The sequence below is a fragment of the Pongo pygmaeus genome, chromosome 16 (genome assembly GCF_028885625.2).
Source record: "Pongo pygmaeus isolate AG05252 chromosome 16, NHGRI_mPonPyg2-v2.0_pri, whole genome shotgun sequence".
Taxonomy (NCBI): Eukaryota; Metazoa; Chordata; class Mammalia; order Primates; family Hominidae; genus Pongo; species Pongo pygmaeus.
The window spans coordinates 69,600,453-69,627,244 of record NC_072389.2 but is presented as its reverse complement, the minus strand read 5'-3'; the positions used below and the strand labels follow the sequence as shown (position 1 = coordinate 69,627,244).

Below are 26,792 nucleotides of genomic sequence, written 5' to 3'. Positions count from 1 at the left end.
TTAAGGAGGTCAAAGACAAGGGAAGTCTCAGTCTAAAATAAGGACTAGAAGTAAGCTCAGTGACCCTCAAAGGACTGACCACAGCCCTTAGTCACTCTTCCTCCTAGCTCATAGTATGTCAAGGTTAAGCATTTAGAAGGGAGGTAACATTTAGCATTCCCAAAGCTGTGGAGTACTATGGAATGAAGAAGGTGAGTCATTGAAGAGAGTTATTCCTATGATTATGAGAAGGCAGAATTTTGTATCTACTGTATTATATTAAAACTTAACTAGTTCCTTTCCCGTATCTGTCAGTGTCATTGGTAAGAAAACATTTCCTTAAGTTCCAGTAACTATTTAAAGATAGAAAACTCCTTGTGCCTACTCTCATAATAGTAATCTAGCTGCTAGCTAAGCCCTTTTATATTTGTAGGATATAAGTTATTTATAAGTGTGCTTGGAACAAAAACCAATAAAAAGATCAATTTTTAACATTTGTGACCAATTATACGTCATTTTCTTTCTACAAAAGTAATTTATATTCCGTCCATTAAAAGAAGAGTTTGTCAGCTCTGCACGATTCTGCATTCTTGTGCTTTCAGCAGTCTAACACACTTTTAACATTTTTCTGCATTTTCTTTTCTTTATACTTCATATTGCCTTAAAGCCAGCCTGTAGGTAATCTCTTCTACATTAGTGATAATGCAAGGAGATGAAGTTTTCACTAACAAAACACTACACATCACTGTGTTTATAGCTAGCACTATGCTGGGTAATTTGAGGGCCAAAGAATTATAAATAAGATGATCTCTGCCCTTCAGGACACTAGAGTGTCATTGGAAGGAAAATGTAATATTTACTGAGCTTACAGTATGTTCATGGTAGGACAGTAAGGTTAATGGTAGGACAATAATGGTAAGTAACTGTAACACAAGCTAAAACAGTAGAATGTTATATATATTTTTAAAATGCATATAAAATGAGGAAGTTCTGAAAGAAAAAAATGGTTTCTAATTTTGGGAAAGAGAAAAGGTTTTATAGAGAGAGTGGCATGTATGGGGCTGAGCTTTAAAAAAGGACTATGATTTATTTGGACATATAAAAATGGAAGAGTAAGGAAAGCTTTCCAAGTACAAAAAATAAACCAAGGCCCAGAGGCTGCTATGTCTCTGTTCATGCATTTATTAAAGAGATATTCTTGAGCATCCCACTTGGGTTAAGTACTATTCTAAGCTAAGTCTTAGGGATACAGTAGTGAACAAGATAGGCACAGCACCTAATATATATATGTATATGTATATGTATATCCTAATATACATATACATATATATAAGAGCAAGACCTCATCTCCAAATATATATGTATTTATATTTATATAAATATAAAAATATAAAATATAAATTATATATATAATATATATATTTGGAGATGAGGTTTTGCTCTATCACCTAGGCTGAAGTGCAGTGGTGTCATCACAGCTCACTGTAGCCTCAACCTCCTGGGCTCAAGAGATTCTCCTACCCCAGCTTCCTGAGTAGCTGGGACCACAGGCATGCATCACACGCCCAACTAATTTTTTTATTTTTTGTAAACATGGGGTCTCCCTATGTTGCCCAGGCTAGTCTCGAACTTTTGGCCTCAAGCAATCCTCCTGCCTCAGCCTTCCAAAGTGCTGAGATTACAGGTGTGAGCCACCATGCCCAGGCTTAATTAATGTTCTAAAAGGAATATAACCTGCGATTTTATTTTATTATTATTATTTTTTTTTTTTTGAGACGGATTCTCGCTGTCACCCAGGCTGGAGTGCAGTGGCGCGATCTCGGCTCACTGCAAGCTCTGCCTCCTGGGTTCATGCCATTCTCCTGCCTCAGCCTCCTGAGTATTTGGGACTGCAGGCACCCACCACCACGCCTGGCTAATTTTTTTGTATTTTTTAGTAGAGACGGGGTTTCACCGTGTTAGCCAGGATGGTCTTGATCTTCTGACCTCGTGTTCCACCCGCCTTGGCCTCCCAAAGTGGCGGGATTACAGGTGTAAGCCACTGTGCCCGGCTGCCATTTTATTTTTAAATACCCCCACAGACCTGAGTACTCAACTACTGGGGACTTCGTGCTAAATGTTGAAAATAGGCCCAGGCCTAGAGTCAGAATAGGGACCAAAGAAGGTTTCGAACTCTGGCAGTTTGGGAAGGATGAGGTGGGAGAACTGCTCGAGCCCAGGAGTTCAAGACCAACCTGGGCAACCTAGTGGGACCCTGTCTCAACAAAAAATTAAAAACTAGCCAGGCGTGGTGTCACACGTCTATAAGTCCCAGCCACTCGAGAGGCTGAGGTGGGAATATTGCTTGAGCCTGGGAAGTCAAGGCTGCAGTGAGCCATGGTTTGTGCCACTGCACTATAGCCTGGGTGATAGAGTGAGACCCTGACTTAAAAAAACAAAAACCAAAACTGACAGTTTGGCACTACATACTAAAATGTTAACTATGCAAGCATTTGACTCAGCATTTCCTCTTTAAGGAATTAACATTCAAGATATGTTTACGGGGCAGGGCATGGTGGCTCACGCCTATAATCCCAGCACTTTGGGAGGCCCAGCCAGGTGATCTGCCTGGCCAACATGGTAAAACCCTGTCTCTACTAAAAATATAAAAATTAGCCGGGCATGGTGGCGCATGCCTGTAATCCCAGTTACTCCAGAGGCTGAGACAGGAGAATCCTTTGAACTCGGGAGGTGGAAGTTACAGTGAGCCGAGGTCGTGCCACTGCCCTCCAGCCTGGGCGACAGAGTGAGACTCTGTCTAAAAAAAAAAAAAAAATGCATTTACAAACATGCCCAAAAATATAGGCATAAGGTTTTTTTTTTTTTTTTTTTTGTAGTATTGCATGCCTATTTGTCTAGATACTTTTATTTGCAAAGAGTAGAATCCCAGTTCAAGCTCATTTGAGAGAGGGAGCCAATTTCTTGGCTCACAGAACTGAGAAGTCAAAAGCATTCTCACTTCAAGCCATCCAGATACAGGACTAATAATGTCCTTGGTCCATAGGTATGTGATACATTTGCCTTTCTTTTTTTCTCACCTCTTCTTTCTCTGCATTAGCTTCATTCTCAAATAGGCTTTCTCCATGTGGTGGTCCCTGGCAACTCCAGGCTGAGCTGCTTTCAGTTTAGCGATCGGAGAGAGAGAGAGAGAAAGAGAGAGAATACTCCTCTGTAGTTCCACAGAAGTCCTAGAGTTGACTCTTGTTACATGAGAGACATGACACCCATTCCTGAGCCAGTTTTCCCAGGCAGGCAGATAGAGTATTCTGATTAATTGGGCTTGTGGCATCCTCGGGATGGCGATGGGAGATGGGTTGCCCCCACTTTAACCACATGAAGTAACACTGGGGAAATGGTACTTTCCCACTGTAAGAACAAGGTGGTGGTATCAGAAGGAACAAAAGGATGCAGACCAGGCAAAAGCAATAGGTGTTCACTATAATATATATTTCTGATTAACACATGGAAACAGCATAAATGCCCATCAGTAAGGGGAAAGTTAAACAGACATGATACATGGTAGAATAATATTATACTACTATTGATATGTAGCTATTAAAATGAATAAGGTAGGTCCATATATTGATAAGAAAAAATATCCACTCTGTAGTATTTTTCTTTTTCTTTTTTTTTGAGACAGAGTCTCACTCTGTCACCCAGGCTGGTGTACAGCAGTGTGATCTCAGCTCATTGCCAACTGCTGCCCCTGAAGCTCAAGTGATCCTCTCGTCTCAGCCTCCCAATTAGCTGAGACCACAAACACGCACCACCACACCTGGCTAATTTTTTGTAGTTGTGGTAGAGACAGGGGTTTCACCATGTTGCCCAGGCTGGTGTTGAACTTCTGAGCACAACCAATCCACCTGCCTTGGCCTCCCAGAGTGTTCGGATTATGGGCGTGAGCCACCGTGTCTGGCCCATGCTATAGTATTAAATTAAAAATGAAGTTGCAGTACACTATTCTTAATCATGTGCCTTTGGGGTTGTGAATACTTTTTCTTTTTCTTTCCTTTTTTTGAGACGGAGTCTTGCTGTGTTGCCAGGCCAAAGTACGGTGGCATGATCTCGGCTCACCGCAACCTCCGCCTCCGGGGTTCAAGTGATTCCCCTGCCTCAGCTTCCCGAGTAGCTGGGAATACAGGTGTGCGCCATCATGCCCAACTAATTTTTTGTATTTTAGTGAGATGGGGTTTCACCAGGATGGTCTGGATCTCCTGACCTCGTGATCCACCTGCCTCGGCCTCCCAAAGTGCTGGGATTACAGGCGTGAGCCACCGTGCCCGGGTGTGAATACCTTTTCTTTATATGCTTTTTACTGCTTTTGGTTTGCTGTTATGTTTGGTTGTCTAAAAATGGGTAATATAGATATCCATGCTATATCTGTCTATCACTTTTATAATTTAAAAAAGTAATGCCCCAGGTGGTTCCTGTTCCAGACCAGGGACTGGAATTGACAAGGCTTGAGAACCACAGAGAGGTGGACAGGAAAGGTGAAAAGATAGTGTTTGTGGAGCTGATTTTAAAATAATGGGGGAGAGGGCAAGAAAATTTCTTAAAAATTAAAAATAAGGGAAGCCAAAAGGGTGAGTAGGACAAATCAAGCTGCCTGTGGAGCATAGTGGGGGATTTATGTACTGGAAAGGTGATAAAGAATTGGTGGAAAAAAAAAATGTTAACCAAAAGGGCAGGACATAGGGTTTGGAAGAATTGGGTTGGGGAGCATGGAGAATAATTTTGGCAACAACACAGATGAAAAAGAACATTAAGAGTAAGAGAATGCAGGCAGCTTAGTGTAGAGAAGAGAACAGTGAGTCTGGAATTGAGAGATTTGGTTGTGGTATTATTTGGGAACCTAGGAAAGTTCACACAATATTTCTCAGGGTTTTTATTTCATCTGTAAAATGGGGTCTTTAGTACTTCCCCTGTTTTTCCTTGCAGGATGACCATGAGATTCAAGTGTGGTAGGAAAAGACTACTTAGGTGAAGTAGTAATTTCCAGGTTAAACGGGACCAAAATAAAGAATTTGTTTACAAATTGAGAGGGAGAAGATAAGGATAGGAAGAAGTTACTGGACTTCCTTTCATATTAGATGATTTAGATGTCTAATTTTTTTGGTCATTTAATCTGTTTAGATGGGCAGGTGCTGTTTTGAGAGAGAAGAGAGAAGACATTTGTTTGTGTGTAGTTTTCAGTGCTGTTAACTGAAATAAGTAATTCTGCATAGCTGTTTACCTACATATGGGAACAGCAAGATAAACTGTAGATACCATTTACAATCATCATGGAAGATTTAAAATACACAGAAGTCAATGTAGAAATATTGCAACTCTGAATTTACTTGGAGTATTCATACTTGTGGCTTGCCCAGCAGAACTGTCTTTTAAAAGTATTCCCATGAAATGTAAGCAAGAACTCAGAAAAATCAATTGTGTTAGTATTCTGTGCACATTTTAAATCCACTGAATTTGCTTTGCTCTGTATGTATTGTGTGTATTTCAGCATTTTGAGGAAAGCATTAGGCATTCCAAATGGAAAACTCAAGTGCCATTGCATTGAGTTGTAGTTATTAATTTACTTAGTACTTATTTTAACCATATCTACCATATGCTTGGACCAGTGCTAGGTGCTGACATATAAAAAATTAACACACAGTAGCTGCTGCCTTCAAATAGCCTTCTGTTAGCAGGGAAGACAGACACATGGATAAAGAAAGTGTAATGGGACCGGGGCACAATTGTCAGGAAGGGGATCACTGTACTTTGGGTAACCTCATTTTTTCCTTTTCATTCCTTCTAGATGCTAGCTAGAACCTTCTTGACTTTTTAAGTTGTTAATTGTTCAAGTGTGTTTTAAGAAGAATCAAGTGTCTTTTCTTAGGTTTTGAGGCAGATTTTGAAATTCAATAGATATTCCATCTTTTTATCTTAAATCGCAGGAACTACAGTACTAAGGAAGGTGGGAAAATGTCAAATACTGGGTTTTTTAATCTCATGAATTTACCATCTGAGTAAAGTTAGTCTGTTAGGAACTGAGCTGAGTTGAGTTAGTCTCTTTTTTTTGAGACGGAGTCTTGCTGTGTCACCAGGCTGGAGTGCAGTGTTGCGATCTTGGCTCACTGCAGTCTCCACCTCTTGGGTTCAAGTGATTCCCCTGCCTCAGCCTCCCTAGTCTGGGACTACAGGCATGCACCACCACGCCCAGCTAATTTTTTATATTTTAGTAGAGATGGGGTTTCTCCATGTTGACCGAGATGATCTTGATCTCTTGACCTCATGATCCGCACATCTTGGCCTCCCAAAGTGCTGGGATTACAGGCATGAGCCACCACACCCAGCCGAGTTAGTCTTTTTGGAAAGGGAAAGGACTTTACTCCTCTGCCCCTACCCCACCTCCAATACACAACACACTTTTACCTGTTTTTATTTTGGGCCAGGCACAGTGGCTCATGTGCCCAGCACTTTGGGTGGCCAAGGTGTTACCAGATAGAAAGTCTTGACTGTGAGTTGTCCAAGTTCTTGGTGCCTTGAGCAAAGAATTGAACAAAACGCACAAAACAATGGAAGACGAATGCATAGATTTATTGAAGTGAAAGTACACTCCACAGAGTGGGAGCGGGCTTGAGCAGGTGGCTCAAGAGCCCTGATTGTAATGTTCCTTGGGGTTTTTATTGAATTAAAAAGTATGGTAGGCCAGGAGCAGTGTCTCACGCCTGTAATCCCAGCACTTCGGGAGGCCGAGGCAGGTGGATCACCTGAGGTCAGGAGTTTGAGATCAGCCTGGCCAACATGGTGAAACCCCGACTCTACTAAAAATATAAAAATCAGCTGGATGTGGTGACAGGCACCTGTAATCCCAGCTACTTGGGAGGCTGAGGCAGGAGAATCACTTGAACCTGGGAGGCAGAGGTTGCAGTGAGCCGAGATCATGCCATTGCACTCCAGCCTGGGCGACACGAGTGAAATTCTGTCTCAACAACAACAACAACAACAACAACAAAAGATCATGGTAACACATCTAAGTACCTTTAGAGGCTTCTGATAGGTTATGCCCTATGGAAATGAAGGATTCTGCCCTAGACCAATCAGAGGCAGGATTCTGTCCAGGACCAGTCAGAAGCAAGATTCTGCCCAGGACCAATCAGAGGCATCTCACCTATGGCATATATGCAGATGAAGGTCCCAGAATGGACCAAAACCAGACATTCCCATTCCTGACATAAGGGAGGGGAGGTTCGGAGAGGGACGGGCCTTTGGCCCCTTATGACTTGGTTGTGAACAGGTGGGGTTTTCCTCTTAGTCCAATTCCAAGAAGGCAGCCATGGGTTGGCCCTTAGGTTTACTGTTTCCAGACCCTATTCTCCTGCCTCAGAGGCAGGTGGACCACTTGAGGCCAGGAGTTTGAGACCAGCCTGGCTAACATGGTGAAACCCCAGCTCTGCTAAAAATGCAAAAATTAGCCAGGCATGGTGGTGCATGCCTGTAATCCCAGCTACTCGGTTGGCTGAGGCCAGATAATCACTTGAACCCGGGAGGTAGAGGTTGCAGTGACCCAAAATTGCACCACTGTGCTCCAGCCTGGGCAACAGAGCAAGACTCTGTCTCCAAAAAAAAAAAAAAAGAAAGAAAAGTGTATGATGAAAAGTGTATTTTGGATTCTATCTACTATAGAAGAAATCTGTCCTGTCTTGGGCTTTCTTTTCTGACTCCTTTTGGGTAAATAAAATGTTAAGCCTGCTTTAAGGCTCAAGGCATTCATAAATATGTGTATGTAATAGAGACACTGTTAAAGCTCAATGTCTGTGGCTCAGAAATGTGAAATTATTCCTCTTCTTTTGCCTTTCCTCACTGCCTCTTCCCCCACCACACAAGTTTGAGCTCGTGTTAGCAGCCTGTGTTTGGCAGTATTCCAGTTCCCAGGAGGACTTTAAACAAGATGATTGTAAAACATTTTTCATTATAGGACAGACAAAGTAATCCTGTTTTCTTAATTCTGGGCCTAGCTGTTTTTGTTATTAAACCAGCATTTTGAGTAAATTCATATGTTTAACTGGTTCATGTTGCAAAGAGACATTTTTCAGAGTCAGAGACATGAGAGGGATTGTTCTTTTTTAAAAAAGTAATACTACGTATTATCTCATATCTTTGTAATAATGCATTGTTTTATGGGTTTATTCTCTGAGTTTTAAAGGCTATGCTTCCATTTTTCCCTTTCATTACTTACAATGGAATAACATCTTGTTTATCTGCCTATTTCTGATTTCTTGCTAAGGGTACATGTTTAATATTATTTTCTTTAATGATAATTGCCCATGTATTATAATAATAATTGCCTGATCCCTCAGAAACATTACAGAGCATTTAGTAGTTGTGCTAGAAACTTTTACTATTGATGGGGCCGAGAAGAGAATTAATTTAATTTGGGAGAAAAATTATTCTATTTTCTTTAAACATTAAAAAGTAAACTATATAAACAAAGCAAAAGAATGGGCTTGCCAAGGTTGTTGTCCTTCAAAGTTAGGTAATTTAGTTTTTAAAAAAGAATGAAAGACTAATTATTAGGCAATAATAGGATCAAATTACCAGAACCTTTGAGGTGTTCTATTTCAGTTCTCAACCTGATGTGCATTTTAAAATATCTCTACTTAGAGTAGTTACAGTTCATAATGTGTTGTAGATTGTTTTTAGATAACAATTTGGATGATAAAAGAAACCATTTTCCTTGCATTGGTGTATTTAACTCAAGTTAAACTTCATACAGACTGAAAATTAGCTCTAGTGTTCTACATTCATTGCCTATTCTGTGCAGCTTGATGTATGTGTGAGCCATATGTCCGGCAGGGTTTATAACATCATGTTATTGATGATGGAAAGGCTGTTTCATAGTACTAAGAAAAATATATAAGATAACATATGTACTGTGTATGTAACGTTGCAGTTTGGTTTATAAGAGATTTAACCTGTAGTTAAAGGAAATATAATGAAATCTATTGGAAATCCTTCAGAAAAGGAAAATTCAGTAGTCACTTCTTTAGTTTCCAGGTTTCTATGCAGTTTACCAATTTAGGAGGGGGAGACCTCATTAGCGCATTATTTCCAGAGCAGATGAGAGATTATAAAACCATTAATACCTTAGTTTCCAATATACCATTGATCAAAGAATCCAGCACATATCTTCCTTGCCTGAGTCTCCCACTTCCTTTCCATTCCCTCATAATTATTTATAGAAAATACCTGTTTACCGCATGTGTACCTTATGTTGCACTTAAGGATCTGCCCTTCTCCCCAGTCTCATTAAAGGATTTCATAGCATAATGTTGATTGATTTAAAATTTCTTAAGCAGTGGATTAGAGATGGCTCTGCAAAAGAAGAATGAAATATACAGGATTTTTTTTTCATTTAAATGCAGCCCAGCTGTTAAGCCATTACTGTGTGGTAATCTCTGACCAAAAAGACAGACTTTCTTAGTGCGCCTGTGTTTGTGTCTTTTACCACCAGTACAGACTACTTTATGGGCACTCCTGCGAAAAACCAGGCTCAGAGTAGAACTTGCATGGGGAGCTTTCTGTACAGATAGTTCTAATAAATTACAGCTACATCTCCCAAAGAAACTTTTATGCTCAAAGGTATATTTTCTGTAAGAAAATAACTAAGAAACTTTAAACAGAGAAATCTTTTTAACTTGCCTTAAAATTCTTTCCTTCAAAAGGTATTGAGTCCAGTTGTTTTGATCTGAAATAACTTCTGAAAGAGGCCTGTCACTGTATTCTGAATCCTTATGATATATTAATCATAAAACAAAGCAAAACCCTTTATTTCTACTCTCTAGATATAGTGTTTTTCAGCTGAGGTTACACATCAGAATCACTTGTGGAGCAATGTTTGCTTCCACTCCTAGAAATTCTGACTCAGTAGGTAGGAGGTGAAGTCACTGCATCTCATTTTGGGTATTTTTTTTTTTAAGTTTTAAAGATATTTCTGATAGATACACTTCCAGTTGAGTTTCACTACCAGCTTATATTTGAATTGGTGCCACACATTATTTCATAAAATATGGAGGTGAGTTTCATTCATAGTTCTGTGGCTTTACAAAGAGGAACCCAGAAGGTAGCTAGAAGGAAATCCTGGCCATAAGAAGAATTTGGGTTTTAAAAGGAACCAGTCTAAACCCCCTCCTCTTTTTTTTTTTTTTTTTTTTTTTTTTTTGTTGTTGTTGTTGTTTCTTTATTTCTTCTAGGGAGAAAAAAACGGGATACATGTGCAGAATGTGCAGGTTTGTTACGTAGGTACACGTGTGCCATGGTGGTGTGCTGCACCTATTGACCCGTCCTCTAAGTTCCCTCCCCCCACCTCCCATCCACCAACAGGCCTTGGTGTGTGTTGTTCCCCTCTCTGTGTCCATGTGTTCTCAATGTTCAACTCCGACTTACGTGTGAGAACATGTGGTGTTTGGTTTTCTGTTCCTGTGGTAGTTTGCTGAGGATGATGGCTTCCAGCTTCATTCATGTCCCTGCAAAGGACATGATCTCATTCCTTTTTATGGCTGCATAGTATTCCACAGTGTATATGTACCACATTTTCTTTATCCAGTCTGTCATTGATGGTCATTTGGGTTGGTTCCATGTCTTTGCTATTGTAAATAGTGCTGCAGTAAACATATATGTGCATATGTCTGTATAGTAGAATGATTTATATTCCTTTGGGTATATACTCAGTAATGGGATTGCTGGGTCAAATGGTATTTCTGGTTCTAGATCCTTAAGGAATCACCATACTGTCTTCCACAATGGTTGAACTAATTTACATTCCTACCAACAGTGTAAAAGCGTTCCTATTTCTCCACAGCCTTGCCAGCATCTATTGTTTCCTGACTTTTTAATAATCAGCGTTCTGACTGGCGTGAGGTGGTATCTCATTGTGTAAACCCCCTCCTCTTTACAGATGAATAAGCTAACCCAGAGAGGCTAAGGAATGTGCCAGAGTTGAAAGCAGAAGCAAATACTAGATCTAAGACTCTGACTTGAGCTCTTTCTGCACTGGTATCTCGGACCTTGACCCTCTCCTAGAAATGCTTCAAAGCCACTCAGTGGTCTAGAAGTTGCTTTGAGCATCCCAAGGCCTGCCAGTGTGTTGTGAGGTCTCAGGGTACTTAATAAAAGCAATAATGCAGCGAGCAGGAACTCTTAATTCTTCCAAGTTCCTAGGTAGGAGTAATGGGTGACATTATAGTTAGAAATTGTAGATATTACTCAAAATCCTTTTGTGACTTCATTGTAAACATGGAAACTTCTGGCACAAGATAATCTAGATTTGATACTAAGGATTATTAAGAACAAGATCAGTTGTCTCATTTAAACTGAACCTTAAGTATTGGCAACAAGTGTAGGAAATTATGCCAATATTATATTTCTAAGCAAGCCTGACTTTTAGCTTGTACTTTAGAAAGAGGATATTATGCCCAGATTTGCAATTTAACCAATGAATGGAGTAATATGTTTATTAATTAGGATTAGAGTTGGCTGCTTTTTAAAAATCCAAATACAAGTAGCTCAGTCAAGGTGGAGATTGATTTTTCTTTTTGATAAAAAAAGTCCGAGAGAAGAAAAGTCCAACATTGGCATGGTTACTCCACAGCCGTCAGGGACTTAGGTTCTCTTTTTTGCTCCATCTATTCTTGGCACTACTTTACATCGTCAAGATGTCTGGTGATTCTAGATGGTTTCTGGACCTTTAGAAGGTCACACCTTTCACCTTTCATTCTAGCCATCTCTCTTGAAAGAATTTTTTTAGAATTATACACTCAGTGGCCAGGCGTGGTGGCTCATGCCTGTAATCCCAGCACTTTGGGAGGCCAAGGCAGGCAGATCACTTGAGGCCAGGAGTTTGAGACCAGCCTGGCCAACATGGTGAAATCTCATCTCTACCAAAAACTAAAAAAAAAAAATTAACCATAGTCTGTAGTCCCAGCTACTCAGGAGGCTGAGGCAAGACTAAAACTAGAAACAAAATTAGCTGAGTCTGTAGTCCCAGCTACTCAGGAGGCTGAGTCAAGAGAATGGCTTGAACCCAGGAGGCGGAGGTTGCACTGATCTAAGATCATGCAACTGCACTCCAGCCTGGGCAGCAGAGCAAGACTCTGAATTAAAAAAAAAAAAAAGAATTATACACTAATTTCTGCTTCCATCTCATTGGTCTTTCCTAATTGTCAAGGGAGACTGGAGTTATAACTGGGCAAGTTGCTATTTGCAACAATTAGAAGTTCTGGGCCAGGCGTGGTGGCTCATGCCTATAATACCAGCACTTTGGGAGGCTGAGTTGGGTGGATCACTTGAGGTCAGGAGTTCAAGACCAGCCTGACCAGCAAGATGAAACTTCATCTTTACTAAAAATACAAAAATTATCCAGGCATGGTGGCAGGTGCCTGTAATCTCAGCTACTCAGGAGGCTGAGGCAGGAGAATGGCTTGAACCCAAGAGGCTGAGGTTGCAGTGAGCTGAGACTATGCCACTGTATTCTGGCCTGAGCAACAGAGCAAGACTCTGTCTCAAAAAAAAAAAAAAAGTTACGTTATTTTAAAAGAAGGAGAGGCTGGGCGTGGTGGCTCACACCTGTAATCCCAGCACTTTGGGAGGCCAAGGCAGGCAGATCACGAGGTCAGGAGATCGAGACTATCCTGGCCAACATGGTGAAATCCCATCTCTACTAAAAATTAAAAAATTAGCTGGGTGTGGTGGCACGTGCCTGTAATCCCAGCTACTTGGGAGGCCGAGGCACGAGAATCACTTGAACTCAGGAGGTGGAGGTTGCATCGAGCCGAGATTGTGCCACTGCACTCCAGCCTGGCGACAGAGTGAGACTCTGTCTCAAAAAAAAAAAAAGAAAAAAAAAGAAAAGAAAAGAAAAAGAAAAAAAGAAGGGGAGAGGCATCCCTGTAATCTCAGCACTTTGGAGGCATCCCTGTAATCTCAGCACTTTGGGAGGTCAAAGCAGGAGGATCAGTTGAGCCCAGAAATTCACGACTAGCCTGGACAACATAGTGGGAGCTCATCTCTGGAAAAATTACAAAAACTAGCCCGATGTGGTGTCATGTGCCTGTGCTCCCAGCTGTTTGGGAGGCTGAGGCAGGAGGATTGCTTGGTCCCAGGAGGTCGAGGCTGCAGTGAGCCATGGTCATACCACTGCCCTCCAGCCTGGGTGACACAGTGAGACCCTGTCTCAAAAGAAAAAAAGAGAGGGAGAATGGATATTGGACATGCAAACAACAGGTGCTGCCACAACCTGCTTTGAAGAATATAATATTTATATTAGGAAAATAACATTTTAGGGCATTAAATCCTTATATAGGACATAAATTTAAAAGATCCCCAAACTGCATTTACCATGTGTCTGATTAATAAAAGCAGTAAATCTCTAGGACAGAGTGTTCTGCTTTGGATGTCTCAGCAGGAGTCATTGGAAACAACTATTAGGTTTTGTATATTTTTAAAAAACTGAAAAATGACTTCTTCAAAACAACTGAGAAAAAAAGACTCTTTGGGGCCTGGCGTGGTGGCTCACGCCTGTAATCCCAGCACTTTGGGAGGCCGAGGCGGGTGGATCACCTGAGGTCAGGAGTTTGAGGCCAGCCTGGCCAATATGGGGAAACCATGTCTCTACCAAAAATACAAAAATTAGCTGGGCGTGGTGGCGTGCACCTGTAATCCCAGCTACTCAGGAGGCTGAGCCAGGAGAATGGCTTGAACTCGGGAGGTGGAGGTTGCAGTGAGTCGAGATGGCGCCAGTGCACTCCAGCCTGGTCTACAGAGTGAAACTCCATGTCAAAAAAAAACCAAAAAAAAAAAAAAAAACCACTTCAAGTTAAATCCTTTTCTCTTTTGGAGATAGGGAGAATCAAGACAACCACAAAAACAATTGAGCAGGTATTTATTGAACTAGCAGGAGTAATGTATATTAGAGGATACTAGCTAGGAATAAACATATTTAAGGAAAATGTTCAAGTTGTTTAGGATTTAGGCCGGGCATGGTAGCTCACGCCTGTAATCCCAGTATTTTGGGAGGCTGAGGTGGACGGATCACTTGAGGTCGGGAGTTCGAGACCAGCCTGGCCAACATGGCAAAACCCTGTCTCTCCAAAAAATACAAAAAAAGTTGCTGGACACCATGACTGTAATCTCAGCTACTTGGGAGGCTGAGGCGCAAGAATTGCTTGAACCCAGGAGGCAGAGGTTACAGTGGGCCAAGATTGCGCCACGGCACTCCAGCCTGCGTGACAGAATGAGACTCTGTCTCAAAAAAAAAAAAAAAAAGTTGTTTAGGATTTAATGAATCAAGATAGACTAATACAATATATGAAATAGTTATTAATTCCAAATATGTGAGACCTACCCTCGAGAGAAGTATGTGTTAGATGTACATCTGCCTATATCCCACCCATAGAAATGAAAAGGGAATGGGGCCGGGCACAGTAGCTCATGCCTGTAATCCCAGCCTTTGGGAGGCCAGGGAGGGTGGATTGCTTGAGCTTGGGAGTTGTTCAGGACCAGCCTGAGTAACATAGTGAGACCCCATCTCTATAAAAAATCAAAAACTTAGTCTGGTGTGGTAGAGTGAGCCTACAGTCCCAGCTGCTACTTGGGAGGCTGAGCTGGGAAGATCGCGTTAGTCCGGGAGGCAGAGATTGCAGCGAGCCGAGATCTTACCACTGCACTCCAGCCTGGGTGACATTGAGACCTTGTTAGAGGGAGAAGCAAACAATAATCTACAACATATGCAACTGTAGACCACTATATACATAAATGTATAAGATGGGAATGTTTCTGCTCTATGAAACCAGATAATTTTTTAAGTGTTCTGTAATCTTTTTTTTTTTGAGATGGGAGTCTCCCTCTGTCACCCAGGCTGGAGTGCAGTGGCGCCATCTCAGCTCACTGCAACCTCCGCCTCCCGAGTTCAAACGATTCTCCTGCCTCAGCCTCCTGAGTAGCTGGGACTATAGGTGCACGCCACCACGCCCAGCTAATTTTTGTATTTTCAGTAGAGACAGGGTTTCACCATGTTGGCCAGGCTGGTCTCAAACTCTTGACCTTGTGATCCACTCACCTCAGCCTCCCAAAGTGCTGGACTTTACAGGCATGAGCCACTGCGCCTGGTGTCTGTAATCCTATTTAATATCTACTGTTCTCATGGTACCAGTTATATATTTAGTGAATGCCTCATATTTACAATGCACTTTATAAAGGAAATTTATTCACAATTTGCCACTTAGGTGAGAAAGTCTGGATTTTGGCTTCTTAATAGTTATGAATTTCAGATCTGGAGAAAACCCAGCCTTGTGTTTTTTCCCCCTTTTCCTTTCATCAGTATTTATCAGCAACCAAACACTAAGTGTCTGTTGACTTTTCTCCAGCTAATAGAAAACAAAAAACTATAGAGACTCCCTGTGAAAAGAGGACCAGTTGTGCTGGCCTGGGGCCAGGCTGCACTCTCTGTGACCTTGCCTCTTCAGTCTGAGTTGTCCATAGGGCAACAGTTCCAAATAGCCCATGTGGCTATGGCAGTAAGCATAGAGAGTGCTCATGAACCAGCTAATGTAACAAGTTCTCTTAGCCTGGCCTTTGAGCTCAGTGAGCCATCCTTTGAGCCTTTTATGATACTGCACTTTCAGGCATCCTTTTGGGAAGATCCAGTGGATCAGGGACCATTCTCTATCTTATAGCAATGGAAATGTTTTTGGCACTGTGGTATTAAATAGCTACTCATTTGAATGTATTGTGCAATGACTTAGCCTTTCTCATCATTATTAGTTCCCATTGAAGCTGTTGTGCTCAGTTTAAGTTTCCAGTAGGGACTATGAAAGAAAATGGAAATCTCACAAATTGTACTTTTAAAAATATTTTATTCAGTGCTAATACTGTTATCTCATATTTTGGCTTTTGTGTCTCCCACTCTATACCCCCATTTCCCCTCTGCTTTCAGGTGAAGGTCTCCCACAGGTGTATTACTTTGGACCATGTGGGAAATATAATGCCATGGTGCTGGAGCTCCTTGGCCCTAGCTTGGAGGACTTGTTTGACCTCTGTGACCGAACATTTACTTTGAAGACGGTGTTAATGATAGCCATCCAGTTGGTAAGTTGGAATTGCTATTCTAAAAGAGAGTAGGCTGGTTCCTCAGCCACATCCTTGTGGGCCTTTTGGTGATTTACTAGCCATAGCAACACATCAAGAATTAGTACTCACAGGCTTGATGGCATTCTGGGAAGCTGGCTGGGGCAAAAAGGGTAAATTCAGAGAAGTCACACTACATCTGCAATTTTCTCTATTTTAAGACTTTGCACCTTGGAGCAATGCTCTGCCCTTAACTGAAGAGGAAGTATATAATTTAGATTAGGGAGAAAGAAGACGATTAGATGGAGTTGTAAAAATGTGAATAATTTATTTGATTTTGTTTTGTTTTGTTTTTTGTTTTTGAGACAAGGTCTTTGTCACCCAGGCTAGAGTACAGTAGCTTGATCATAGCTCACTGCAACCTCAAACTCCTAGGCTCAAGCGATTCTCCTGCCTCAGCCTCTCCAGCAGCTAGGACTTCAGGTGCCATGCCAGCTCATTAAAAAAAAAAAAAAGAAAAAAAATGTTGTGGAGACAGACTCCCACTATGTTGCCCAGGCTTGCCTAACTGGTCTCAAGCAGTCCTCCCACCTCGGCCTCCCAGTGTGCTAGGATTACAGGCATGAACCACTGCACCCAGCCTATTTATGTGTTTTAAATATAGCTGTAAAGTTTTGTCATGTCCTATCTCTCCCTTCACTGTTGCAACCAAGAAAAGATTGATGTTATAACCCATTGCACTAACACTCAGATTCAAAATTGTGTGACTAGGAATTTGCTGTAGTTCTCATGCCTCCAGTTCTCTCAGAGACAAATTTCAGCTGAAGAGGCAGCTCTTGTAGCTCCTACCAAATTATACACCAATACCAGTTTAAGAAGCAGTTCCAGCAGTTCCTTCGAGAAGTTTGTCACAAGCCCTTTGGGGAAGGATGCAAATATATCTTCATTTGTTTGAAGTGGTAATGGTCTCTCCCACTGTCCTATAAAAATTTGGAAATGTTAGATAATTGACTTTGACTTTTGAGCCCCAAATTCAAATATCTGAGCTTCTCTTTCTCTACTAAAAGTTAGTAGAAAAGGGCTGGGCACGGTGGCCCACGCCTGTAATCCCAGCACTTTGGGAGGCCAAGGTGGGCGGATCATGAGGTCAGGAGATCAAGACCATCCTGGCTAACACGGTGAAACCCCGTCTCTACTAAAAATATAAAACATTAGCCGGGCTTGGTGGCAAGCGCCTGTAGTCCCAGCTACTCGGGAGGCTGAGGCAGGAGAATGGCGTGAACCCAGGAGGCGGAGCTTGCAGTGAGCCAAGATCATGCCACTGCACTCCAGCCTGGGCAACAGAGCAAGACTCCATCTCAAAAAAAAACAAAAACAAAAACAAAAAAGTTATATAGAAAAGCTTAGTAGGTAGAAATACTTAATAAAATTTGAAATACTTTTATGAGTATTATTTTTGGTTATATTTAACTTAACATAAAAACTGTAGTCCTGGCCAGGCATGGTGGCTCATGTCTATAATCCCAGCACTTTGTGAGGCTGAGGTGGGAGGGTCACTAGAGGCCAGGAGTTTGAGACCAGCCTAGGCAACATAGACCCCATCTCTACAAAAATAATCTTAAAATAAATTTAAAACAACAACAAAAATGAACTGCTTTGGCCAGGCATGGTGGCTCATGCCTGTAATCCTAGCACTTTGGGAAGCCGAGGAGGACGGATCACCCAAGGTCAGGAGTTTGAGACCAGCGTGGCCAACATGGTGAAACCCCATCTCTACTAAAAATACAAAAATTAGCCAGGCGTGGTGGCATGTGCCTGTAATCCCAGCTACCCGGGAGGCTGAGGCACGAGAATTACTGGAACCCAGGAGGCTGAGGCTGCACTCCACCCTGGGTGACAGAGCAAGACTCCGTCTCAAAAATAATAATAATAATAATAATAGTAATAATAATAATAATAATAATGAACTGTTTCCCTGTCTCTGCTGCTAATTAGCTATGTGATGTCAGGCCAGTATTAACGTCTCCGGGCGTCACAACATCAAAAACTGGGTTGGGTAGTCTTGTCCAACTAAGGATAGGAAGATGCGGGCAGAAGGTGAATGTAGCAGTGGCATTTGTCTCAAAGGTCACCAACAGTTTGATATCCTACCTGGGAATACTTCTTTTCTCTCAAATGCTTAATTTTCTGAAGTAGCATATAAACAACTGATTTCATTTGTCATTTGCAAATTGTGACATTATGAGGTAAAATTGAGCTATCATTTTAGCAGACCTGTACTATCCCACTTTCTTTTCCTAGTCTTGATATTTGTTATGTACATATTTATAGCAAAATTTTTTTTGTTTACAAGTCAGTGAAGTGACTCTGGGTGGTGAAAGGAGATGAATTTTACCGTTATTTCAATAATTAAAACCTTTCTCTGGTTAAAGAAACTGTTTTGATGTATTTTCCTGATATACTTCTTTAGAGTATTTCTATCATTTGTTTCTCTTTCAGCTTTCTCGAATGGAATACGTGCACTCAAAGAACCTCATTTACCGAGATGTCAAGCCAGAGAACTTCCTGATTGGTCGACAAGGCAATAAGAAAGAGCATGTTATACACATTATAGACTTTGGACTGGCCAAGGAATACATTGACCCCGAAACCAAAAAACACATACCTTACAGGGAACACAAAAGTTTAACTGGAACTGCAAGATATATGTCTATCAACACGCATCTTGGCAAAGGTGTGTTTTTTTCTGTTCCATGAAAGGGGCGAGTCATTAGAACAGTTTATTATTCCTGTAACACTTATATCCCCATTGTGCATTACAACTTGTGATTTTTATTGTTTCACAAGGTTAAGTGATTTTTATACATGAGAAGTTGAGATGATAAGTTAATGACTTTTCAAAGAATCCTACAGACTATGCATAGGTTCTTAATTCTTTACACTGTTTCCAAATGTTTAGTTTCTGAGCAGTGTGAGTACTTGAATTATTGTAAAAAGAGGATAGCATTTTAGTGAGTTTAGTAATGAACTTGGTATTTACTTATGTATGACCCCATATATGATAGTCCTGAAGAGGACGTCAGGCTGGGTCAGCAGTGGGGAAGAGTGCCTCACTAAAAATGGAGTAGACTTCTGTTCACTGCACATAGTTCTGCACAGAAGTCTTCAAGGAAGAGCTTCTATCTTATTCAGTGAAAATATACTTGGTTTACCATTAGTCTTGCAATTTACTCAGGATAAACAACCTGCACAAATATTGTTAAATGCTCTAATCAAGGCAGAAGACCTTACCTGTGAGGAACTAGCCCAAGGGGGAGAGTGTCAGAGAAGCCTAAGGAACAGTGGGGAGACCAAGCAGGCAGAGCCCTGGGCTTATCTGCTTCAAAAAAGCCTCCCTTTTTTATGTTTCATATATTGGGCTTCCATGGAAGATTCTATTTGAAGAAAAGACTCTTGGTGATTGAAAAAAACATGTTTGAAAATCAACATTCTAGACAGTAGACAAGCAGAATATTCTCAGATTCCATACTCCCTAGACAGAAATAATTATAAAATGTTCTTAAATATTAATGAACTATTGCACACTAAGATGTATTTTATTTTATTTATTTATTTATTTATTTATTTTTTTGAGATGGTGTCTTGCTCTATCACCCAGGTTGGAGTGCAGTGGCACGATTTTGGCTCACTGCAACCTCTGCCTCCCGGGTTCAAGCAATTCTCCTGCCTCAGCCTCCCGAGTAGCTGGGATTACAGGCATGCACCACTACACCTGGCTAATTTTTGTCTTTTTAATAGAGACGGGGTTTCACCATGTTGGCCAGGCTGGTCTTGAACCCCTGGCCTCAAGTGATCTGCCTGCCTCGGCCTCCCAAAGTGCTGGGATTACAGGTGTAAGCCACCATGCCCAGCATATTTATTTTATTTTTAGAGACAGAATCTCACTCTCACTCAGGCTGGAGTGCAGCAGTGTGATCATAGCTCACTATAACCTCAGTCACCTGAGCTGGAGAGATCTTTCTCAGCCTCAGTAGTTAGGGTTACAGGCGCATTCTGTCATGCCCAGCTAACTTTTAAATTTTTTTATAGAGACAAGAGTCTCACTATGTTCCCCAGGCGGGTCTCAAACTCCTGGTTTCAAGAGATCCTGTTGCCTCAGCCTCCCAACGCACTGGGATTATAGATGTGAGCCACCATGCCTGGCCTGCACATTAATAAGTATTTTAAAGACTAATGTAATATCTACTAAGTTGCCTCATTGAGTAAACTACACAGGTTATTCACCTGAGGAATTCAAGTGATAGTGAAGAGTAAAAAATGGCATTACAAAGTAGTATGATACAATTTGATTTGAAATTATGATGTTATCAAGATTTTTTCAGTAACCACGTGGAACTCTTCACTTAAATAAATGTAATACTTTAAAATTAGACTAGAAGTCCTCTGGTACTTATTATCAGCATTACTTTGGACAAGTTACTTAATCTCACTGAAACTCTTCTGTAAAATGAGGGTAATGCTTCACAGGGATATTTTGAGGGTTGAATGGATAATATATGTGAAAGCACCATGTCTGACATAGGTCTCTTGCATAGTGCTCAGCATCCCCTTCTTCCTTCACAATGACAAGTAATTTTCCATTTTACAAGGAAACAAAAACTGTATCTTAAATAATAAACTTAAGATTGTGTGGTTTAACTGACAAACTCTAGAAGTTGTTTTAATGCCCACTTCCTGGGCTCAGCCATTCGTATACTAATTTTATTGTTCTTAAGAGGAAAGACAAGAACAGACAAGGGATGGGTGTTCATGCTATGTTTGTATAATATACAGAGTAGTGGTTAAGAAAAAGGATGCAAATCCTGGCGCTCTTACTTAATAGCTGTGTAATTTTGATCCAATAACCTTCTTCCCTCAGCCTCGGTTATCTCATGTATAAAATGGGTATGATAATTATGCCTGTAATATATGGTTCTATGAGATAATGTATGTAAAATGTTTAGCATAATGCCTGATAATAGTAATATCAGTCCATATTGTAATTATCCTGATTATTATTTATTCAACAAAATCTGTTTTAAGCATCTACTGTGCATCAGACTGTTTGATCTCTTGGTGTACTGCCATTCCTGCCGGAACTTTTAAGTTTACCCCCAGACTTGCCTTACTGAGTACCAGAGTTTTTCAGGTCAAATCTAACCTGTCATCGTATTTTGTGCTCTCTACATTACAGAGAATACATACAGAAAGTTGTCACTGCTTTTTAAACTCTTTCCCATGCCTCAAACGATAGAGGTTTTTGTAGGAACTCTAATGCTGTTGGTTTTTAAATGTGTTGCATTTTTTGTGTTGCAAAGAAGAAGAAATGACTGGGATGTGTATTTTCAAATGGCTTTGAGAAAATCACTTCTTAATTTTACAGAGGAGGAGAACAAGAGAAGAAGCCTCCTAAATCTTTCATTAGTTGCCACATCAGAGTAGCCACACTTACTTAGTCCATTTTGTGTTCCTATAAAGGAATACCTGAGGCTGGGTCATTATATAAAGAAAAGACCTTTAAGTTTGGCTCAGAGTTCTGCAGGCTGTACAAGAAGCATGGCACTGGCATCTGCATCTGGTGAGGGCCTCAGGGGCCTCATGCTGCTTCCGCTCATGGTGTAAGAGGAAGGGGAGTAGCCAGCATGGGCAGATCACATGGGAAGGGGAGTGCTAGGTTCTTCTCACCAACCTGCTTTCTTGGGAACTCATCCCTAAGGGAAGTCATTAATCAATTAATGAGGGATATACCCCCATGACCCAAACACCTTCCATTTGGCCCAGCTTCGAACATTGGGATCAAATTTCAGCGTGAGGTTTGTGTGTGTTGGGGGGTCCAGGAGGAGGACAGAAATCCAGACCATAGTAGCCACCTTCCCACTGATTAAGCCTTTACTGAGAAGCCCAATTTATATTATGTAATGGTTGAAATTAGGGTGAGAACACTGGGTTACCTTGCCCCCTGCCTTCAACAAATCTATTTAACCTAAAATCAGGGATGTTATGCATGTAAACCAAGCACATCTTTCTGATTGGATGAAAGCACACCTTTCAACCAATCAGAAGAATTGAAGAATTTTGTGTCCTGCTGGTCTCACTGGTATTGGAAACCTTTCTTCTTTGAAAATGAAAATATTCTGCATGAAAAAATGAGGGCATGTAGAAATAATGAATTGGACAAGTGTGGAGTGTTCAAAGTCGTATGAAAATAAAGCATGCTCTGGTTTTCACTCTTATTTTTTTCCTAAAAGGCCCTAAAGGCTTAAAGTTATCAGATTTTTTTGGGATTTTAGAGCTGGAAAATGACTTTTTAAATTCTCCCCAGATTGAACACTTTATTTTCAGATGAGGAAACTGAGACCATGCTTAATTGACCATGCTTAATTTCTCTGGATTAAATTAGTGGAAAAGATAAACCAAGATCTAGATACCTAAATCATTGAGCTGATTTAGGTACCCTTATTTTAGGTACCTTATTTAGGTACCCTTCCTGATTTAGGAACCCTTATTTTTTTCCTATTGTCCCATATTCTACAGTTCTTTTTCATAGTTCTCAGGATTTGAAAAGTTACTTTATTACTTATTCCAGTGAGTTTTAAAAATATTTTAATCTCATAATTTATTTTGCTGTGAAATCTTTTTTCTGTAGGCCTGATCAGTATTGAAAATGTGGAGAGTTTCGCCCTCTAGTGCTCAACTATCTAAAATTCAAACATTTGTCCAGTGAATTTTTAATAACCACGGGGCCTCTTGTTACAGGAAGTGGATATAAAAATGGAGAGGCGATGAGTAGGTGTGATACAGTATGAGAAACTGCAGAGTCGTTTCTCTATCTGCCCTGCTTTGTGGGAGGCCTCCACTCAACTCTCCTTGTTCTTTTCTCTTTTTCATTTGTGCATCTTTAGGTTCTGTCAACAAACTTTTTGTATAACTGCTTTTTTGTTTTCAATTATGAATATTTTATTGCAAACTTCAGACAAGCCATGTAGACAAAGGATTCTGATGGTCATGCTGTTTTATTTCATTCTTTTTAAGATTGTTTCAATTGATATATACCAACTCAGTTTTATGTTATTTATCTCTGTCAGGGTACCTCTCCTTCCCATTAGTAACCATCTTTTTACAACCTCTATCAAATCATTATTTAAAAAGTTGCCTTTTCTTTCTTCATCTACCCTGTAGACTACTATTCTTTTTCGTGCAAATTCCCTATAATTTAAGGCAATAGTTAAACATGTTGCACTTCTGTATTTTGAGTTAGCTGAGTGGCTTTCTCTGGCTCTCTTGGGTTTTACTTTCTGTACAAAGAAAGCACAATCAAGTTGAAGGTAGCCTCTTAGTCTTGCTTCTGTAGTTTATTCAGATAAAGCCCTAAACTTGATTCTGAAAAATAAACACATAAAATGTCTGAGATGGGCCAGGTGTGGTGGCTCACACCTGTAGTCCCAGCACTTTGGGAGGCCAAGGCTGGTTGATTGCTTGATTGGCCCAGGAGTTCAAGACCAGCCTGGGCAACATGGCAAAACCCAGTAACTATAAAAAATACAAAAAGTAGCCAGGGGTGGTGGTGCATGCTTGTAGTCCCAGCTAGTGAGGAAGCTGAGGTGGGAGGATCACTTGAGCCCAGGAGGGCGAGGCTGCAGTGTCCAAGAACATGCTACTGTACTCTAGCCTAGGCAACAGAGCGAGACCTTGTCTCAAAAAAAAAAAAAAAAAAAAAAAAAAAAATCTGAGACTAAACCATAATCAGCAAATTCAAAATGAATGCATGGACTGGGTGCAATGGCTCACATGGGTAATCCCAACAGTTTGGGAGAATGATATGTTAGGTTTGCTTGAGGCCAGGAGTTTGAGACCAGCCTGAGCAACATAGCGAGACCCCATCTTCACAAAAAATAAAAATAAATAAATTAGCCAAGTGTGGTTCCACACACTTATATTCCTAGCTACTCAGCTGAGGCAGAAGGGTCCCTTGGGCTCAGGAATTTGAGGCTGCAGTGAGCCATGATCACAACACTGCACTCAAGCCTAGGCAACAGAGCAAGGACTCTGTCTGTAAAAAAGAAGAATAAAGAAACGAAGGCATGTACTACTTAGATTCTAACAATCAAAGAATGTGTAGGATGTTTTCTGAGATGAAGTTGCAGTTTTTTGTTAACTATTTTGCAATTCTTTGTCATCTTCACCTTCCCAATTAAAAGGAGAGAAAAACCCAGCAACTTGTTTTAGATACGCTTCCAGAATGCAGGAACTTTGATTTTTTGTTTTATTTTGTTTTGGGATGAGGTCTCATTATGTTGCCCAGGCTTATCTCGAACTCCTGGGCCGAAACGATCCTCTCACTTCAGCCTCTTAAGTAGCTGGGACTACAGATGTGTGTAGCCTTACCCATCTAATTTTGAGGGGACCTTAGTAATAAATTTTAAAATGTTTTTGAGGTTATAGGACATGGTACAAATTGAATGGGAGCCAAGAGAGTATGTACTGATGTTCATTGATACGAAACTTAATTTTAAGTGTTAATTTTTATGACGAATAAAAAGCACTTGGCATGTTTGCTAGGCATTTTGCAGCTTGTATCTTTGCAGGCCTAGCCAGAATGGACTGTTTTAACAGTTTGGGTTGCTTAATCTGCTGCTCACTCCCTGGTGGTAACTAAAGGGTAATTGTAGCCCATATACTGGAAGTAGCATTTCATTAAAATTTTATCACTTTCAGGAAGGTGACAGCATTGAGTGAGGGGTGGTAATTCACTGTTTAGTGATTTGGGCTTGGTTTTAATTCAGAATTTGCTCTTTTCTCTTCATATTTACTTAGCATCAACAGATCTAGACAAAGGAAGTACACATTGGTTTAGGGTTTTGATCTAAAATACTATCCTTGGTTTAAATATACAGGTAATTAGTAAGCAGAGCCTTTCCAGAGCCAAAGGGTTTCTGAAGGGATTACTTGGTTTTGAACCTCTTTCTGCTTTAATAACTGCAAACATAATGTGTGATCTGTCTTCCCTTTTAGAGCAAAGCCGGAGAGATGATTTGGAAGCCCTAGGCCATATGTTCATGTATTTCCTTCGAGGCAGCCTCCCCTGGCAAGGACTCAAGGTATCCTTGAAAGTGTTCAGTGGAGAGCTTTGTTTCAATGCTCAGTTGTTAATGAAGGGGCCTCTGGTTTCATGTTTTTAAGAAATGCATAGGGGGCTGGCCAGATGCGGTGGTTCATGCCTGTAATCCCAGCACTTTGGGAGGCTGAGGTGGGAGGATTGCTTGAGTCCAGGAGTTTGAGATCAGCAACATAGTGAGACCCCATCTCTATTTAAACATAAACAAATAAATATTTTTTAAAACAACACACAAAAAGGATTATTGGCTAATTGGCTATGGAGATAAGAAACAGGGACTAGTTACATTAGTCTACATTATAAATGCTCTCCTGGGCTTTGGAAACTGTTTTGTTCACATTTGTCTTCCCTTTCTTAATTTTTCCTTGTTTTTAGATTTTCCATGATCTTTTCCCTCATTTCCTCCCAGCCTTGACAGTGCTGCTTTTCTCTCTGTGTTGGTATTCCTCCTCCACTACCATTATGTAGCAGGAGGAGTGTTCCCAGTATGTAAGGGAATTTCTGGAACAAATTGTTGACAACAGCTGCTACACATTTTACCAGAAAGGCCAGCAGGGTGTACTCCTCAGGAAAACTTAGAAAATATTTGTTTATCCTATGTAGGCTAAGAAGTCACCTGAACTAAAATGAAAATCCAGGTTTAACATTGCTGTTCAAGTGTATTATTGAATAAATGCCTATTCAGACAATATCTATTCACTGCAAAATGTGTAGAGTTTAAATAGCCTTCCTTAGGTAGGTGTCAGTACAGTGGTTACATGTCAGTTTACTGTTATAATTATGAGCATTGTCATTACTCCGTGCCTTTGGCTGTTTGACTAGGAAATGGTGAGCTTCTAACCCATTGTAAGTCCCATTAGTATCTTGTGAGACTTTTTTTTTTTTTTTTTTTTTTTTTTTGAGACAGAGTTTCGCTCTGTTTCCCAGGCTGGAGTGCAGTGGTGCGATCTTGGCTCGCTGCAACCTCCACCTCCCAGGTTCCAGCGGTTCTCCTACCTCAGCCTCCTGAGTAGCTGGGATTACAGGTGCACACCACCACGCCCAGCTAATTTTTTGGTTTTTGTTTTGAGACGGACTCTCGCTTTGTTGCCCAGGCTGGAGTGCAGTGGTGCAATCTCGGCTCACTGCAACCTCCACCCCCTGGGTTCAAGCAATTCTCCTGCCTCAGCCTCCTGAGTAGCTGGGACTACAGGCACATGCCACCACACCCAGCTAATTTTTGTATTTTTATTAGAGACGGGGTTTCACCATATTGGCCAGGCTGGTCTCAAACTCCTGACCTCGTGATCCGCCTGCCTCGGCTTCCCAAAGTGCTGGGATTACAGGCGTGAGCCACTGCACCCAGCCAATTTTTTGTATTTTTAGTAGAGACGGGGTTTCACCGTGTTGGTCAGGCTGGTCTCGAGCTCCTGACCTCAAGTGATCACCCATCTAGGCCTCCCAAAGTGCTAGGATTACTCGCGCCTGGCCCAAGACATATTTTTTGGTTGTAATTTATTTCAACATATTAATATGG

General features: G+C 40.9%; 1 protein-coding gene across 11 annotated transcripts in view; it reads left to right on the top strand.

Moving 5' to 3' along the window:
• Nucleotides 1-26,792, top strand: part of CSNK1G1 (casein kinase 1 gamma 1) — a 211,559-nt gene that overhangs the window by 144,467 nt on the left and 40,300 nt on the right. For all 11 annotated transcript variants that reach the window (XR_008494048.2, XM_063652275.1, XM_054450135.2 and 8 more), the window contains 3 exons: nucleotides 15,992-16,143; nucleotides 18,622-18,856; nucleotides 25,174-25,259. Coding sequence is in view for 10 of the 11 variants with exons in the window: in XM_063652275.1 (XP_063508345.1) it covers nucleotides 15,992-16,143; nucleotides 18,622-18,856; nucleotides 25,174-25,259 (473 nt within the window). In the remaining variant the exon portion in view is untranslated. The remainder of the gene's footprint in view (nucleotides 1-15,991; nucleotides 16,144-18,621; nucleotides 18,857-25,173; nucleotides 25,260-26,792) is intronic.